This window comes from Pithys albifrons, chromosome 5, assembly GCF_047495875.1.
Source record: "Pithys albifrons albifrons isolate INPA30051 chromosome 5, PitAlb_v1, whole genome shotgun sequence".
NCBI classification, from domain to species: domain Eukaryota; kingdom Metazoa; phylum Chordata; class Aves; order Passeriformes; family Thamnophilidae; genus Pithys; species Pithys albifrons.
Window position 1 is genome coordinate 47,236,410 of NC_092462.1, and position 18,621 is coordinate 47,255,030.

General features: G+C 36.8%; 2 protein-coding genes across 12 annotated transcripts in view; both read right to left on the reverse strand.

Moving 5' to 3' along the window:
• Positions 1-15,536, reverse strand: part of CEP135 (centrosomal protein 135) — a 35,393-nt gene extending 19,857 nt beyond the window's left edge. For 3 of the 6 annotated variants that reach the window (XM_071556454.1, XM_071556450.1, XM_071556456.1), the window contains exons 1-11: positions 15,462-15,523; positions 11,183-11,356; positions 9,359-9,526; positions 8,059-8,249; positions 7,451-7,618; positions 5,956-6,097; positions 5,466-5,550; positions 4,376-4,504; positions 2,509-2,724; positions 1,883-1,948; positions 892-1,042 (exon numbers count right to left, since the gene is read on the reverse strand). In XM_071556454.1, coding sequence (XP_071412555.1) covers positions 892-1,042; positions 1,883-1,948; positions 2,509-2,724; positions 4,376-4,504; positions 5,466-5,550; positions 5,956-6,097; positions 7,451-7,618; positions 8,059-8,249; positions 9,359-9,471 — 1,261 coding nt within the window. In that variant the 5' untranslated portion in view covers positions 9,472-9,526; positions 11,183-11,356; positions 15,462-15,523. Of the gene's footprint in view, positions 1-891; positions 1,043-1,882; positions 1,949-2,508; positions 2,725-4,375; positions 4,505-5,465; positions 5,551-5,955; positions 6,098-7,450; positions 7,619-8,058; positions 8,250-9,358; positions 9,527-11,182; positions 11,357-15,461 lie in introns of all 6 variants that reach the window. The other 3 variants (XM_071556452.1, XM_071556451.1, XM_071556453.1) reach the window with 3 other exon arrangements.
• Positions 15,537-16,531: 995 nt separating this feature from the next.
• EXOC1 (exocyst complex component 1) overlaps positions 16,532-18,621 on the reverse strand; it is a 28,741-nt gene continuing 26,651 nt past the window's right edge. For all 6 annotated transcript variants that reach the window (XM_071556462.1, XM_071556460.1, XM_071556458.1 and 3 more), the window contains 2 exons: positions 17,981-18,175; positions 16,532-17,216 (listed from right to left, as the gene is read on the reverse strand). In XM_071556462.1, coding sequence (XP_071412563.1) covers positions 17,064-17,216; positions 17,981-18,175 — 348 coding nt within the window. In that variant the 3' untranslated portion in view covers positions 16,532-17,063. The remainder of the gene's footprint in view (positions 17,217-17,980; positions 18,176-18,621) is intronic.

Sequence of the window (18,621 nt, forward strand, 5' to 3'; positions counted from 1 at the left end):
TGCATTTGAGATGGACTAACTCCTAGCAACCATCTGGGCAGGAATTCTGCTGAAAAAGATGTAGAAGTCCTGGCTGACAGTAGACTAAACATGGGTGAGTAGCATAAGACCAACAGAGGCCTCACAGCCCCTTGGGCGCAGACTGAGGGATGTGATTTACTTAGTACTTATTAGATTACACTTATAATAATACTGTGTTCAGGTTGGCCCTTCTTAGTACAAAATAGATTTTGTTAAATTTAAGTCCAAGGGAGGCCCTCCAAGCTGGTCAGGGAGCAGAATACTTGACCTCTGGGGAACAGCTGAGGGAACTGAGCTTGTTCAGCCTGGAGATGATCTGGAGAGCCAGAAGACTGGCAGTACCAAGAGGGAGTTAGAGGTAACATGGAGCCAGTTTCTTCACAGAGGTGCATAGCAGATAAACAAGGAACAATGGAGAATAATTGCTATAAGCAATAACAAACAATACAGGTAAAATTATTTTACTCTGAACAGACAAACATTGGAATGTGTTACTTAAAAGTGTTGTGGAATCTCCACACCTGGAGGTTTTCAACTGGATAAACCTCTTGAGAAATACAGTCTGAATTCACTTACTCAGAGTATGAAAAGTTTTGAAAATTACTTGTATGAAATTGCCATAGAATGAGTATAAGGATGTCCTGTGGGATTACAGTAAAAAGCTCAACCTTCAGTTCTCACATACAGAATCAAAGTATCTTTCCATGACAAAAGTTGTCACTTCAATTATGACTGAAGACCTACAGGTTTCCCTTAATTTACATACAACAAAAGTCTATTAGTATTATTAACTGTATTCTAACTAGGAAAGTATTCTATTTCAAAATTTACAGGAAGATAATTTAAAAAAATCTACATCTGATGACTTACCTTTTATTTCTAAGTTCTCTGTTTTTTCTGTCAGCCTTTGCTTCTCTTGTTGAAGCTGATTTAACAGCAGCTCAAGATTCTCTTTATCACCTGTTTTTCCAAAGAGTTCTTCATTGAGTTTCTCATTCTCCCTACGACATGAGCACAACTCCTGAAGTAACAAGTATTATAAAAATTAGAAGTGCCAATAGAGACATTTAAAAAAAAATTATGCAACATTTTGTTGAACTTTTAACATGCAACACTGTTTACTTCTGTTTAACCTGGATATAACATTTATTAAAGGCCATGTTGTTTTCATACTACTTTTCATTTTAACAAAGTAAGCTCTACTTTTGACATGGTTTGCAATCAGCAACAAAACAAGGAAGATTAACATTTGTTTAATTAATGAAACCAACCAGTAGGATAGAGGGATATGAACATGAAATAAAAGACTAATAACTAAAGCAATAAATAATTTTTAATGACATCTGGTAACAATGTTGGTGTTAAAGTACATTATAATACAGTATCTCAGTCAATCCAACCCCACAGCTCGTCAAATGCTATTTGGCACATCTTTTCTACAATCTGATGCCCTGAAAATTAAGTGTTTTTGTATTTGCAAGTTCACTAGATATACTAAAAGAAAACACTGTACTCTGCTAATGCACAACTTGCTATATGCTGGAAAGAGTTTGTTCCTCAAAGAGTTGATAATACTGATGTTTTTTTATCTGAGCCACAATGCTTTGCTTCTCAGGGAGCCCAGTACTGTGTAACTATTCACATGTTGAGGTTTCTTTCAGTTTATTTTTCCAACAAGATGATGTAGCTTCTTTAGCTTTTTCATTTATTAATTAGTAATTTTTTACAACACAATTTTGGGCTTCTACAAAAGTTCTCTTGTTGATTGTTAAATTGGGTGTTTTATAATAAATTAAAGAGTCACATGGATGACAGTATGATAAAAATGCTACAAACAAGAACTGAAAATACTTTTACTTACTGATTTAAGCCTTGCTACTGTTTCTTGAAGATCTTGTATTTCACTGTGTTTTCTTTCAATTTCTTTCTATCAACCAAAATTAACCTATACGTTAAGAGTTACATATCCAAAATGACAATTCCTTTGTTACAAGAAAAAAAAAAACAGGAAGAAGACTACTTTGGTAAGAACTAAAGTATAATTAGATCCTTATAATAAAGTAGTAAAGTTCCTAAGAACTGAAAGAACAAAAAATTTGTGGTATAAACACCCACACTCTTTTGAAGAACAATAGAACGAATCACTGCATGACTCCTCATAGGAAAAAAACCCTCCAAACATACTCATTGCTGTTGCAAATATATGAATTAACTATCAATAATTTTACGTATCTCAGCATTTTATTTCATACTAAGCTAATATAAGACAGATTGCCACTTAACTAAGCTCATCCCACCTAGTACAGTAAAGAGAAAAAATTGTTGTGATTAATAATCCTTTAGTGAGAAATTCTGTACAGTGCTAAGTAAATTGGAAAAAATATATTTTAATCTTCCTTTCCTAAGACAACAGGTCATTTCTTGCAAGTAGAAGACAGAAAGCCAAATGAAGTTGAGCAGATCCTTCATTCTGTGACACATGATTACCTTTGCTTCTCCTATCTCCTTATCTGCAGTCTCGAGCACTATTTCCTTGTGTCTTTCCAACTGCTGTGCCAAGTGATCTATTTCATTCAATTCTTGACACAGTTCTTCATTTTTATTGCTTAAATGCACTACCTCACTCGTCACATTTTGTTTGGTGTCCAAGAGGTCTTGAATGCGATTTTCAAGTTCTTTGTTTTTTTGCTGAAGATACTCAACCTGAAAGATATTTTTCATTAAAATATTAATATGACTTGTTAAACTAGGCAGCAAGAGTTCCTTCCAATCTTCTGAAATATGGTATCTCCTATATCTGAAAATAGCAAGATTTTCTTTTTTTAAAACTTAATGCTCATCAACATGAAAGAAAATACGATTTTACGAAGATTCATGGTGGAGGAATGCATCACTACACCTTTCTTTATCTAATCTCCTAAACCTGAGGTTTGTTCTAAAAACAAAATATGGAAAAGCAGATATCTGTATAGAAACCTTTCTTGGGCATCAGGCTGGTAGACCCAGTGTAATAAGTTTTTCTAAATTTCACAAGGTATGAGAACACATTCTTCTCTCTCCACCTTTGCAGTATTATTTGTGAGGTTTATTCTCACTGTTAGCCCTTCATCAAAAAGAAGCCTTACAGATCAGATTCCCAAAACCTATCTCGCCCCTAACATCTCTCAGCACCGTAAACACATCCTCAGAAATTCTGCTGTACAGACATTGTTTTTCCCAGTATACCATTCCCTGAGAGCAAAGGGAAGACAGGCAGGTATATAGAGTAGGAATATACACTGTAAGTTACACTAACCCAGAAAATGGGAGCCTTGAGTATCTAAAGATTCAAGATAACAGAGGTCCTCCACTTCTACCTCCACACAACCTTCCTCAAAACTCCAGAATTCAATTTATTCTGGAGACACAGAATAAAGTCTCAGCTCTCTCACAGTCATGAATGCTACTATATGAAGATATATTCTTATTTATTATTAGAGAATGAAAGTGGTGTATTGGGACTGAGCCTGAGCAAAGTCTTGCTGGTCCAAAACCAGCTTCATGCAGCTTTGAGCTCACTCTCCGTACAATCAATTTGTATTCATTGTGACTTACTAATTCAGGATCACTGAACACAGCTGTGCTGCATCCAAGTCACAGCTCATTCTGTATTTTTGCAGCACTGAAATTGAGCTAATAAACTCTTCAGCGTGGCTCCTGTGCCACTGTACATCATGCACAATCAGTATACAAAACATCTGACTCAGCTGGAAAAAGCAGAGAATTGATGGTATAAATCCAGAGATGGGTTTTACTTGATTTATACTCCAGTCCGTCTTCTATTTTTTAAATTCTCATTCTGAGGCCAATATTGGATGCATGCTAATATGCACAGCAAACACAAACATCTTTATCCAGAGCTTAGCCTTTCCTCACAAGTCTGTTTTGGAATACAGGTGGGGACCATTTGAATTCAATGAGAAAGATTCCCCACTCTCTGATGAAAATATCTATGGGGCTCATCCTTTTATGTTCCTAAAACATAAATGGCATGTACATAAGTAAATAAATAAAAGTATTTTCAAACTTGGTGAAAACAGTGTATCATACAGAAACTCGCTGAATACTTTCAGATTAACATACTGTGTACAGATGTGAGCTAATAGAATTCTTTACCAAAACCGTTCTGATAGATTTTTAAAACAAGAAATGAAATTTCCTTAGACAAGAAACACTGCCACTTAAAAAAAGGGCAAATTAAATTGATTCATTAAATATCTATAGTGATTTCTTTTAAGAGCTAGAAGTTTTGCAGTTTTTTTTTTAATTGCTAGTATTTTTAGTTTTAACTAAACAAATGTAATAAATCCCTTACCTGCAAATTCAAGTGGACAATAAGCTTCTCATTACTTTTAGTTCTTGATTCCAGAGAGATAACCTCATGAGAACGCCCACCATCCAACGCGAGCAACAGGCGCTCGATTTCTTTGTCTCTTAGCTCAACCTTTGAGAGGGAAAAAAACATTCTCTGGTATCCTATGTACCATTTAATAGACCTTGTGTTTAAATAAACATGTGTAGCCTTCAGTAAAAAGATATGCCCCTAAAAATGCAATTTCTATCATAAACAGACATACATATTTCAATTCTGAGTTCTTACAAAGAAAGTGATTGCTTTGAAAGATAAATAAATTAATGGAACAGAATTTGTAGGGAAAAGCTGAAACAATTCCTACTACATTATTTTCTTGAAGAAAACCAATTTTCATTTAAGGTGAAGTTAATGAATGTTGCAATTTAACTGTCTGAGACAAGCACTTAAATTTAGGAAAAAAGCTTTTAAATAAACTAATTCAGTGACTACTCAGTCACTGAAAAAAGAAATACTGGAAGAGGAAAACCAAGATGTGAAGCAAAAAAAACAAAAAGGATGGTGTGCACCAATCCTCAGGTATTGAAAGACGTAGCACATAAACATTTCATGCAATTCCATCACTTAAAGACTGTGCATATCTTATCAATCCACTCTAATTAAAGTATTGTAAAATCTGTTGTTCATAAACCAACTATTAAAAGTTTAAAAAATATAACGAGTCCAAGTAGTGAAAAAAAATCATCCTAAGGTGTCTGTAGATCAAATTACTATTTTGGACAAGAGAACATTTATGTACTAAAAAAACCATACACAAATTCTATTTATGATCATCAAGTTTAGCTTACTTAAAGTAATTTTAATACATAAAATATATCAGCAACAGCACCAGGCAAGTATTTTATCATTGCTGCTGTCTTCAAAAGCAGAGGAGAAACAGCAAGTTAGAATAACTATTTCACAGGCCCTACAATGCCTCCCAACAAGGTTTTAAAAACATTAAGGCCTTTGCCATGGCTACTACAGCCAAATAACAGTACTAATACTACTACTAACAACAACAACAAAAAAAATAATGATGATATAAACATACTTGTTTGCTATAATTTTTCATTCCACATTCAGATATCTCCAGTTTTTCCTGTAGCTCTGTTACTTCTGACTGAAGTTCATGAATTCTGAAATGTAGTAATATATTTTTATGTGAATTCATGGAAAAATTGTATGTATATAATTCAATATAATGTTTTCTCTTTGGTCTTGAATCCAAGCATTTCACAAAGTAGTTTTGTTCATACAAAACATTAATGCCGGATCTGTTGTTTGAGATACTGTATCAGGTTGATCTTGTCTGGCTGCCAGACCACCACCCAGCTGCTCTCTCACTTCCCTTCCTCAACAGGACAGGAGAGAAAAGGTGAAAAAGTTCATGGGTCAAGATAAAGACAGGGAAATCATCTACCAGTCCCTGTTATGAGCAACACAGACTCAGGGAAGATTAATTTATCATCAATTAAAAAGAGCAGGACAGTAAGAATCAAAGATACATCTGTACTTCAAAATTAAAAAGTTCTTTAGATTACCGATTATCAGCCACTTGAAGAAGGTCTGCAATATAAGGGTCCTCTGGCTGAGGGACTGGGTAGGCACTAACACCTGATGGGGGTACAAGCTGGTCTATCTGCATGCGCTGACGCCTGAAGGGAATGCTTCTTTTTCTGCCACCTAAAAGCCCAAACCCAAAGGTGAATGACTTGAAGTTAAAGCAAACGAATAATTTTCTTAATTTTCGTACTTTATTTTTCCTTCTACTCCTTCTGAACAGGCACATTTCACTGTTTTAATCTTTCTGTATTAATTTGATAAAATTTATACATTCTAGACACTACCGTTCTTCCAGGTTTGTATCACTTTTGTCAAAGCTCACCTTTATAATAAGGAAACATGCAAAGGTAAGTATAAGTACTTCTCCCCAGTGTTTAAGACCCTAAATAATCTACAGTTCAAACTTGTTAAATCTGTTAGTGATTTAGCTTACAAAGAAAGTTAAATTAAAACATCATAAAAGACTTTTCCCCCCACACATTTAAGAACTATTTTATAACTGAACTAACCTCTTAGTAATGTTTTTATTACTTCTATTGTCATTTCAGTGAATATCATAAGCATATCAAGCAGACTTTGATTACATGGTAACATTATATTCAAAAAAACTGAAAACATGGTATGATTTCCAGATGGAACAATTATTCTTCATCAAATGATTAAATAAGAACATACAATATTGGCTGGTGTAGTACAGAAAAATCCCAGAGGACTGGTGACAAAAGGGCAAGTATGCAAAAAAACAGACAAAGGTGTAACATGTCATTTCTGAAGCAGAGGAAATGAAGTGCAGAAAGGTGGGGAAAAAGAAAGAGAAATTTTAATTTTACCTAACAATCTATTAATTTTTCTCAGATGCTAAAAATACATAGATAATTCAATGACTTGGAAAGAATTTCATAAAATAATTCTATTTCCCTTAGCTCGAAAAAAATGAAGAAAAAGGAAACCCTAGAGAAAGAAATTAAGCTGAAAGTAACAGCCAGGATATTTTAAGCTAACGAAAGATGCTTTAAACACTGTAAGTTTTCAGATGATTTGAATATTTTTATACATATCTTCCATCTTGCTATTTTTAGATCTTTGTTCCAAAAATCTGAATTAGTCACTTACAAGACATCAATTACCTGTCAAAAATATCAAGTGTCAAACAACCTGCCTATGACTAAATTAGGTGCAGGAATTAAAAAAAAAGTTGTTCATTAATAGTGCTTCCTGGTCACATTTTCCCTTCATAGTCTTCTATTGAACCTAAATTTGCATTCACATTTGTCCCTAACACAAGTGATGACTTAACAAAACTTCATACAGAGAACTGAATGAATTCAGAGCCAAAACTTTCACAGGGTACTGTTATTCTACTGTATATTTTACTGTGATAACTTCTCTTAACTAGAGGAAAATAATACTATGTTCAGCAGATCCAAAAAAGCCCAGAGAAAAGTTAAAATATCTGTGATTATTTACACTCACCAGGTGTTTGCACCACTGCTTGCAGATTCTTCTCCTGAAGCTGCTGAATTTTTTCAGTCTTAGCTTTGTTCTCTTTTTCCAGCATTTTAATTTTGTGTATGTATTGGTTATTCAGAAATTTCAAGTCAGACGTTTCATGTTCAGCCCTCCTTAAGGAGACCTTCAAATCTTTAAGGAGAGAAAAGCAGTATTATCTCTCTTATTCATTATTATTTTTCTTAGTAGCACCAAAATAAAGAGAATCCTTTTTTTTCCCATGGCATGAAATTATAAAATATGCATACATGTGTGCATTTACTTACACAAAAAAAGTATATTTTTACATTTACAAATAAACCTCTATTGAGGAATGAAGGCATATTTAACAGCAGTATTTAATTTTAAATTAAAAATTACCAATTCAAGGTAAAAACCATGATTTGCAGGACCTGAGAAGCTTTTTAAAAAGAAATGTCTGAGCATAAGCCTTAGTTCATTAAAGGCATCAAACTCAATGATCACTCACACTCACTTGTAAGTACAGATAAATGAATCTGCGGATCAAGGATTTGGTCAAAATTGCTATTTTGGCATGGAGGAATTAAAATGTATCATAATTTTTACATTACCTTTAACATGACGGTCAGACTGCTCTTTCAGTTTTAATATTTCTAAATGCAGTTCATTATTTTCCCTGGTAAGTTTAGCGTTCTCTGTTTTATAAGGTTCCAAAATAGTATCATAATTGCTGCATTCTTTTTCAGTTTTTCCAGCAGATAACTTGGCACTGCGCAAGCTCTCGGTTGTATGAACTAAGTCACTGGGATAAAGGAGTATCAGATGTGTTAGCAAGGTTCTGAGCTTTTACACTGCACATGTAAATATTTATTATGACCCAAGAAACAAAACCCTTTCCCGTAGAGGGGGAACAAATGGGTTCAAAAGAAGGCAAATAGAATATTCATGTAAGAAAAACCGAAAGATGGCAACCATTTGTTTTAAAAAAAGTAAATATGAAATGACAGGACAAATATAAAGACAGTTCAAAAGCATATCAGGAGTTTACATCTGATAATGCAATAAACTCTCTTTTCTACATAAAGTGAGATTTGGCAAGATGATTTTTTCCTATGAAAGTTCTAGCACTACTTACCACAGGTTAGTAGTACTTATATGGGGATCAGAAGCTCCATAAGAGACATGAGTGGTGTGCAACAATAACACTTTTGTGAAAATAGTATCAAAGCTAGTGATGGAAGTAAAACTATCTATCAGACACCAGAATAAGACTTTATGTTGAAGGCAAACAACTCCACACCTCTCTACCTAGGGTTCTTCCATCTATATTACATGGTAGGGAATAACAGAATCAGAATAGCTAAATTCACATGTACAGCCAAATATAACTGGATTATTATGGAAATTACTATGTTCATAATCATATTAAAGCCATGAAATGGCAGATACATTAAAGCAATATGAAAATTTGTTTTTCTTCTGTTATCTGTCCTGTAAAAAGTGGGCAGATAGCAAATCTAAATTTGTCTAAATGAAATAATCAACAGAGATGTGAATGTTTTAAGTCACAGAACAGACAACAGAAAATTCTTTTTACAACCAGTTATAAAAGTGTGCCCTTTAAGCACACATCAACAGTGACTACCCTTGGCTCTCTTATGAGGTTAGAAAAGTTGGATTTTCCTAGACCATAGAAAATAATTCTATTGGATTAAATTAAATCTTAAAATGGTCTCATCACTTAAGCAAACCCATCTGACTTCATCATACACAGGAACTCAATGTTAGTTCTGAAATAACATTGACAGAAAGTAATCTTCAGTCTTCAGTCTAAGCCTTCTTCCTTATATGTCAAAACCCAAATACCTACGATATGATTACTATTTCTTTAATGAATCTCCTTTTGAATACCTAAAAAGCTTTTCCACTAAAGGTAGACTCTCCACTCCCAATGGCTGCCGATAGCCCAGCTGATCCAGGCGTTTCCTGAGATTAGTGAACCTTCGCTCTGCACTGGTACTCATTGTAAACTCACTTCCAAAGCAGCACCTTTTGTCACAGTCAAGAAAAAAAGGACACCTGCAAAAGATTGTTGGTTACAGCATTAGTCCTTTAAAGAAGGAATAATACACAAAAAAAAGTTATGAAAAAAAGCCTTTTTTTTTTTGTAGAAAATCAGTGCATAAGCATGTCCTTAAAATTTAAGTAAACCAAAAGAGGATCACAGAGCCAATATTTTCCTTGGCAGTTAGTTTCCTCATTAGATTCTGATTTCCTTTTGAATCATGGTCATCACTGTATCTTCCACAATGAAAACTAACAAATTATTCTCAAAAAACAATATATATTTTTTTTCTTTCACATATAAATCCGACTTTCAAAGTTGACAAGTTAGTATTGTGCATAACGTAACATATGCCAACCATTTGTAAAATTGCATAAAATGTGTAACATATTAAAGACAGATTAACTTTGAACATATATTTTATGTGACAAAAGACAGGAAAGAAAAAAACCACTGGTGTACTGTGGTCCTACCTGCATTGTTTCCTGGAAAATAGAGCTGGCAAATCAGAAGGTTGGGGTTTTTTCAACTGACTAGTTAGTTATCTCTTTACTACTAAGCTGATCTGAAAGAGACTGGATCAGCACTGCTATATCTGAATCCAGACGATAATCATGGCTTTACTGTATACATTTCAGGGAAGAAGAACTTTTACATCCTTAAGTCCTTCTGGATTTAGACACAGAATGAGAAAACAAATCAAATACTGAAGTTGATGCTTCTTAATATGTTGTAGGGACCAAAAAATTATATATGTAAGATTTACTCAAGGATAAAGAATTTTTGCTCAGTGAAGTTTCTGCTGCTGTGAAAGGCGCCGTGTGGGAGAAGCTTCTTTCCCATGAATAGCACTGTACATATCTCTCTGCATGTCTGTTTGAAAAGTAGGATTCTTGTGTAGAGGGTAACACTGTCTCACAGAGATGCTGTGGGGCCCTGTCTGGGAGAGAGAAGAGTCTGTACAGGGACAGGGGGAGAACACAGCCCTGAAGTTACGTGCAGGTGGAAGGTGTTGGTAGGAAAGCATCCAGGGTAGAGGCTGCACGGTGTATTTCAGGGTGTTCAACTTCACAATAAACTTTTTCTTAATACATTAGCCATGACTTGGTACCTGGCATTACCTACATAAATATCAACTCTTACAGATGTGAAAACATCTCTTCAATAGTTAGAAATACTTCTGAAAAACAGTTACTTCTGTGGAAAATTTCCCCTCACATTTCTTCAGAAGTTTCAGTATAAACCTACTGGCTGCAAGGACCTCAACAGACAAACTAGAAATCTGAGGAAGAGTTGTTTAGATCTCATATAAATGAGACAAAATACAAATATCATCCAAACCATGCTATTTCACAATCCCCTATTTTAAAAAATATATTAAATAAATATATGCAGGTATCTAAAAACAAAATAATTTATTAAAAATAAAATGAGAGAACATGCAAGTTTCTCTCATGTCTAAGGCTGAAAAGTAAGATTTCATCACATTTTATTAATGCAAGTCTAGCAACAAATTCGTGGTTGCCAGGTACTGCTCCATGGATGAGAGAAAATCACCAGTCTTACAAGCACAGCATCTGCTCCAGGTGCTACCAACAATATTTTCTTGAAGAGGTTTGGGATGTTGAGATACTCACTAAGCAATGCAGGGAGAACAAACCCTTACGTACCGTCCTCGGGTGGTTGGAGAAGGCAGCAGCACAATTCACCTCCACGAAACAGCAACTGTCAGGGTACTAAGTGGAAGTCACTGTCCTGATGTGTCATAACTTTGTACTCTGGAAGCCAAAGATTAAAGCTAAAAGCGACGAGATCTTGGTATTTCTGCATTAACATTGAGGATTCTGTGTTGAATATAGGAAAACAGTGATTCTATTACTGTGTCTAGATTTAGTCTCAGGAATACATCTTACATTACTATAAAAGTAAACTGATAACTCCTGAGCCCATCTTCTCCTGAAGAAGAACTCTATCAGTTAAAAAGATTAGATTACTTTAAAATCATTAATCAGATTTGATTTAAAAGCTTGTGTTTTAGAAAGGGCAAAGATTTTTTTACTAATCACATTAAGAAAGTTTTACAGAAGAAAAATCAAGAAGAAAACTGTGTCGAAGCTTGTATGGGAATAAAGTCTTTCTGAAGTAACAGTGGACGAAAATAAAAGGACAGATGTCAGCACTCCAGTAACTATGGCTAGGAAGGACATACAGAATCTTGTTAAATCACTGCAAGAGGCACTTAAGGTGTTGCTTTCTAAACATACTCTAATATTGGGAGCTACCAACAACTTTCTGGTAGAACTTCTTTCTAAAGACTGAAATTTTTAATTCGTTACTGCCACTGGACTCAAACAGGAAAGGGTATTATCTTATATTCCCTAGAGCTACATCTGATCCACAATAAGCCCAGGAAATGAATAGCTGGAGTACAGGTCCCAAAGGTGTCTAGGAATGAAAATAAAAAAACCTGGGGGTTGTTATTTCAGAGAGCTTAACATAGATATTAAGGTCTTCAAAGACAATAATTGTTGTACACCCTTTGTTGGAAAGAAATTACGTGTCAGTAATTCCAGACCTCTGTCATTACAGACAACCATAACTCAAATCTCATATTCTAAACTTAGTCTATCATTAATCTTAACTTGACATCAAAAAATATCTAGTAACTTTTCCATCAGGAAAATGTTTCTCTGGAAATATAAATTTCATATATGAACTTCCATTCTGATTCAGTTGAATGCAAGACCTGTTTGGCCCAATATATCCTGTGTCTCTAACAGTTGCCACAGCAAAAGTATAAAAACCTAATAAACGTGAGTAAAATCTTACTCCTACACACATTCTCTTTCTCTAAGCCTCTAAGGTAGGGATTTGATGGGCCTAAAGTTGAACTGGAATCATTATAATAGTACCTGATAGACCTTGCCCTGTGCAGCCATAAAGATTCTTTCCTGTAGCTTTCCCTATTCATATTGATTCCTAACTTACCATTTGCCTCTCTGATCACTCTAAAGCATCAATTGGATGCGTTCACAGCAACAACCTCCCTGAGCAGTTACTGCCACCTTAGAGACCACGATGTGTATCACTTTGCCTTCATTAACACTGAGCCTTACCTCCCACTTTATTACTCAGTCCAGTGAAACTCTTTGGCAAACCTTGCAGTGCACTTAACAAGTCCAGATAATGAGCAAATTTCGTCCCTTACTGTTTAACCCATTCTTTCATTTTACTGATCAGTGTTTGTCACGGCTTAACCCCAGTGGGTAACTAATTACCACACAGTTCCTTGCTTATACCCCCCACTAGCACAGGAGTGGGGAGCAAAATGAAGGAGAAAAAAGTGAAAGTTGAGGGCTGTGATAAGACCAGTTTATAATAATACTAGTACTAGTTATAATTGATATAAAAAGGAGAGGGAGAGAGATTGATAAAACCCAAGAGAAACAAGAGATGCACAATACAATTGCTCACCACATGAAGACTGATGCCCAGCCCATCTCTGAGCTGTGACCCTTCCAGATAACCCCCCCCCATTTTATATACTGGGCATGACGTTCTATGGTATAGAATAATCCTTTGGTCAGCTCAGATCAGCTGTCCTGGCTACACTCCCTCACAGCTTTTGTCCACCTCCTCACTAGCACTGAAAAGTCCTTTGCTTAGTTAGCACTACTTAGCAACTACCAAAACATCAGTGTACTATCAACATTATCCTCATAGTGAATCCAAAACACAACATTGCACCAGCTACTAGAAAGAAAATTAACTCTGTCCCAGCTGAAACCAGGACATTTGGTCTTTCTGATTGCTCTTAAGGGTTGAATAGATGCATTCAGAGCGACACTAACACCTCTCTGAGTGGTTACTGCTCCTTAGAGAGTACAACGTGCATCACTTTGCCTCCAACAACACTATTCCTTAGCTCCTGTTTTGTTATTCAGTCCAGTGAAACTGTTCTGCAACCCTTGGACTGCACTTAACATGTCCATATAATGACCAAATTTTGTCCCTTTCTGTTTAATCCATTCTTTCAGATCACTAGTCAGTGTTAAACAGCAGACAATCTTCTGCATGTTCACTACAAGGCAGTACTTTCTACCCTTTTTTTTTAACCACTAGGTTTTTTCTCCATTTCTGAAAGAGACCTGCTTTCTTAAAAGCCTTTGGTAAAAACACTCTCAAAAAGGTTTTTTGGAAATCCAAGTTTTCTACATCATTTTCACCCAGTCAAGCCAATCTGGAATACACTTTTATTTAAATAAACTTAATATTGTTGTGAATCACAACTGAGTCATAATGAAAGATATATTGAACTTACTAGATGTTTGTAAATTTGCAAACTACTGGAGAGCACTCATAACTTTAGTATGTCCCATGAGATAGTCTGTATGAGCTGCATAAATAGTTCATATCTTTCATCATCTAAATATTTCATGTAATCTAGTGCTGTTGTGATGAAAATGTAATTTTCATTGTAGATGAAAAACAGAAAAGGGAAAATTAAATGGTACTTTAAATCAAGCATTTCCAGACCAGGATTTATTAATACATCTAAATATGAATGCATCTTTTGGTTGTTCGCTGGAGAGATATTCAGAACCAACAGCCTCATTTTCTATTCCCTCTTTGCTCATGAAGACTGCTAAAGGTGACCACATTCATTTTATGACACACCTGGATGGTTGTGAGCAGCAGTATTTTGAAGACCTATATGTTTATGAAATAGACATAGTTAGCACTTATGAACAGTTCCCTACTGCTCTAAATCACCAATGTCTGAAACTGAACCTTGACGTGGAACCTTAAATCCAGCTGTTTTGGGCTTTCAGTAGTGAATCAGTTTGCATAAAATTGTGTGAAAGAAGCACTATTAACAGGTATTAAGATTGACCATTACAGGTAGAATATAAACCAGAAAAGGCTTAGTCCATTGAAGGCCTCCTTTCAGTCTGAGAACAATGCAGCAAATTCATGGTGACTACAGGTTAAGAACTGTTGCAGATGCAATATTTGCGTTACCATTAAGAAAATGTAACCATAAAAAAAGCAACGGTGTATTTTCACTGTGGAAGAAATAATCCAGTCATTGAGCACGTGGAAGACTAAACTACATCACTAACAATGGAACACAAAGAAATTACTATGAATAAATTTATATGCTATGAAATCAATTTTTTTAATTGAGTCTGTAACATTAACACCAAAGACAATTATGGAGTTTTCATTCTCAGGTTTGGGAAATACCAAAATGCATTTTTCATTCAACAGAACTCAAATGTTAAAGACTTTTTCTTTGCATGTACATTAAATAGGTTTACAATGTGCCCCGTCCTGTAATTACGGGTCACGGAGCTCGTCCCACTGCACAGAGCTAGTTTTCAGCCACGTAAAAAAGGCACCCAGCGGCCCAAACATCTGACAACAGCAGCGCTTTAACAGGAGGCTCTACACAGTCCGTGGACACCGAGGGCTGTGACAAGCTGCCGTGCAACATCGTTTTCAAGATACACCGGGTGAGCCACTGCCTCTTTTATTAGGGAAGTCTGCTTCCAAATGGAATTGCTGCAAGTTCACCACGTTTGCTGTGAAGGGCCAGCACTTTGCCCATGGAAAGAAAACGCTTGCTCTGGAAAAACAGATTTCTCCCCTAGGGAATCACAGAAGCCCCGAATCGTTAGGGCTGGAAGGGACCTCTTGAGATCAGCCAGTCCAACCCCCCGCCACGGCAGGGTCACCTAGAGCAGGTGACACAGGAACGTGTCCCAGGGGCGTTGGGAATGTCTCCAGAGAGGGGTACTCCACGACTTCCCTGGGCAGCCTGTCACCAAACCTTCTAAATTCACACTACAGCACAAGACATCCCTATCGACTATGTACATGCAGGCTCATCACCTGTCTCAAACAGGAAGCTTTGTAGACCTTCCGGAAACCCCAATCTGTACCTACCAAGGCGCGGTCGGTCCCTCTGCAAACAGGTTTCCGCCCCGTTCCCCGCGCTCGGCCCGGCCCGGCTCCCCCCGCGCTGTTCTAGCGCTCCCCGAGCGTTCCCGCCCGCGCCGGCCCCGCGCGGTGCAGCCTTTGAAAATGGCGCGCGAAGCAGTGGCCGCTTCCGCCCCGTCCCCTCGGCAACGGAGGGACGCGCCCGCCCCTTCCCTTCCTTCCCTTCTTCCCTCCCCTTTTCTTCCTTCCCCTTCTCTGCCCCGCCCTGCCCGCCCGGCAGGCCTCGCGCGGGGGGCGGGACGCTCCCTCCTTCCCGCGGGCCGCGGGGGGCGGCGGAGAGCCGCCTATAGCGGCCCCGGAAGCAGGCAAGGCAGATGGAAAGGGGTGTTTATATGGGCAGGCAGTGCTAGGACAAGGGGTAATGGCTTCAAACTGAAAGTGGGTAGGCTGAGATTAGATTTGAGGAAGAAGTTCTTTAGTGTGAGCCTGCTGAGGCACAAACAGGTTGCCCAGAGAAGCGGATGCCCCATCCCTGAAGTGTTCCAAGTCCAGACTGGATGGAGCTCTGGGGCAACCTCCTCTAGTGAAAGGTGTCCCTGCCCACAACAGCGGGGTTGGAACTAGATGATCTTTAAGGTCCCTTTCAAACTATTCTGTGATTCTATGAAATCCAGATGTCTCAATGTTCCTGAGTTGCCATCTAGCATGTTTGTTACAAAACTCAGAAGAAAAACTTCTTCATTCATACTAGTCTTCTTGCATCTGTATCTCAAAACCCAAAATGTTATCTCTGCATGCTTCCTTTTCTTGTACCTTTTTCTATTCTATATACACCCCTCCTGTATCCAACAGCTTGGCAATTCCATCAAACTGTACAGAACACCTGGGTCCTGAATCCCTGGCAGCTGAGGCTCCAGGAGGATGAAGGGCTTACAGGAGGTGGGAGTACACTGACACTAAAAGGAAGAAAAACAACATGCATGGAGAAATGGAGCAAATCTACTTCAATGGCCAGAGACAAAACAATGGAATCAATTGTTTTCACCTTTTTGAAAAATAACGCTCCACAGAAATAATATGATGAACATAGTTTAATTAGGAAAAATAGCCACAGTCACATTACATCTCAGAAAACAAATTCAGTCTTCCCACTGCATGAAGTCCCACATCCATACCTCCTAGAACAAGGAAGGGAAGACACCTGATAGTCTTCAATGCTTACATGATTTCCAAGATGCAAAATATTAGTGAAAACAGTAGTATCCTTTTTGCATACTATGGCGGTAGTGCTTACTGCTTCTAGCAAGAGGAGGGATTATAAATAAAAGTATTTGAATATTAAGGTAAGGGAAAAACTGTATCCAAAGTGTTTCACAGAATTAATGCTTTCAAACACTACTTTTCAGCCCAGCAGAAGAAAAACAAATCCCCAAAGGTTTCATTTCGCCCTGAAAGACACTTGAAGAGAGGAGTGTAACTCAACATATATGGCAGTTAACTACATATATGATTGGAAATCCACCATTTAAAAACAAATACCATTTATAGTGTTTGAATCCCTTATATACAGGTGCATATTTTGCTAGCTTCTCTTTCCTTTCTTAGAACTTAATGAGACTGTGCAATACTGGAGCAGTAGTCTAAAATATCCTGAATAGTGAATTCCATAGTAATTCCTGATCCAGGATAGCAGCGAGCAATCAGCCCTTCAAAGTGCTTGTATTGTCGTATAAACTCATCTTGCATGGAATGCCACACAACCTGCCAAAGAAAGCAAACTTTAGGAAAAGTCAACTGGCACAAGACACCACAGATGTGAACTACAAAACATTGGCTCATTAACTGACTCTCATTTCAGATTTCATTTCACAGTCAAAGCTTGCCTAACAAAGTTCAGTAAACAGAGTTGCTGCATTACAAAAAAAGATTGATGTTTTTCATCCCTTAAGATCTGTAATGTTTACATGACTCCTACCAAATGTGCAATGCAGAAAATAGTAAAGATGAGGAAGTTTTCCTCAAAGTGGTATTGCTTCTGATTTTCAAGAAAACACTCTGAACCAGAACAGTGCTCTAATTCCTATTTCAGATTTTAAAAAACTGCTTCAACAAGCTTAACTCCTAAATCTATTTCATTTACTCCAATGAGAAAGTCTGCTGAGTAAAAGACTAACATTAGATAATACAACTATCAGAAAAGGTTTAATTGAAAGTGTATTCTGCTATAGTGCACCAACTACATTTTCCATCAAGCTAACAGTGCATTTAAATCTAGTTTTCTCTACTTCCAGTATATTTTGCAGAACAGAGATCACCTGTTAATGCTCAGCTAGGGAATCACAGAGGAATTTTCTTTCAAATCAATGTTCAACAAACAGAATTATAAAACCCCCAAAAATCCAAACTCAAAATTCATGGGGTTTTTTCATAGTTACAATGAATTCTCACAGAATACATATGCAAAAGCAGTAATAAAAAGCCTTTGTGTAAACATTGTAAGGCTTTTAAGTCCTGATTTAGTTTACCTGAAGTAAGTTTTCTTCTTCACAGAGATGCTTATCTACCTTCTTGTAGAGGTTATCCAATCCCTTCTTCACTTCCTTACCGGGATATTCCTTTATAACTTTACGGAGCTCTTGCTTATTAAAAGCCAGCTGATAGCTTACTTCCTCTTCTCGTATACCTTGTGCCACACGAGCTTCAACGCCCTCAAAAAAATGCTAAAAACAAGTAACAGCATTAATGACTATCACAAATCTAAACTAATTAACTTAATTTGACAAGGGTATGTGTAGTTAAGTCTTGATTCCGCTTCATGACTGTTGTGTTTCCCCCACTTTGTTTATAAATTAGGCATGAAGTAGTGCTCAGCAACAAACATTCGAACACAGCCCAACAATACAGCACTCCAAGTACTAGCATAAAACTGAAATCAATAATTTCTAGAAGCAATCAAGCTTTTCTTTGCAACCTTGTAACTAATAATCAATCAGCCTCAAAATCATCAATTAATGAGCACATAGCCTGGGAAGATACTGGATTTTTCATATAAAATTCACTAAATACCTGAGCATCTCTACTCAAGCCATAATTAGACAACAGCATAATAGTTGGTCACAATTGCCCTCACTTCTCACTGCCATTGACCAGTTGGCTCAACATAATA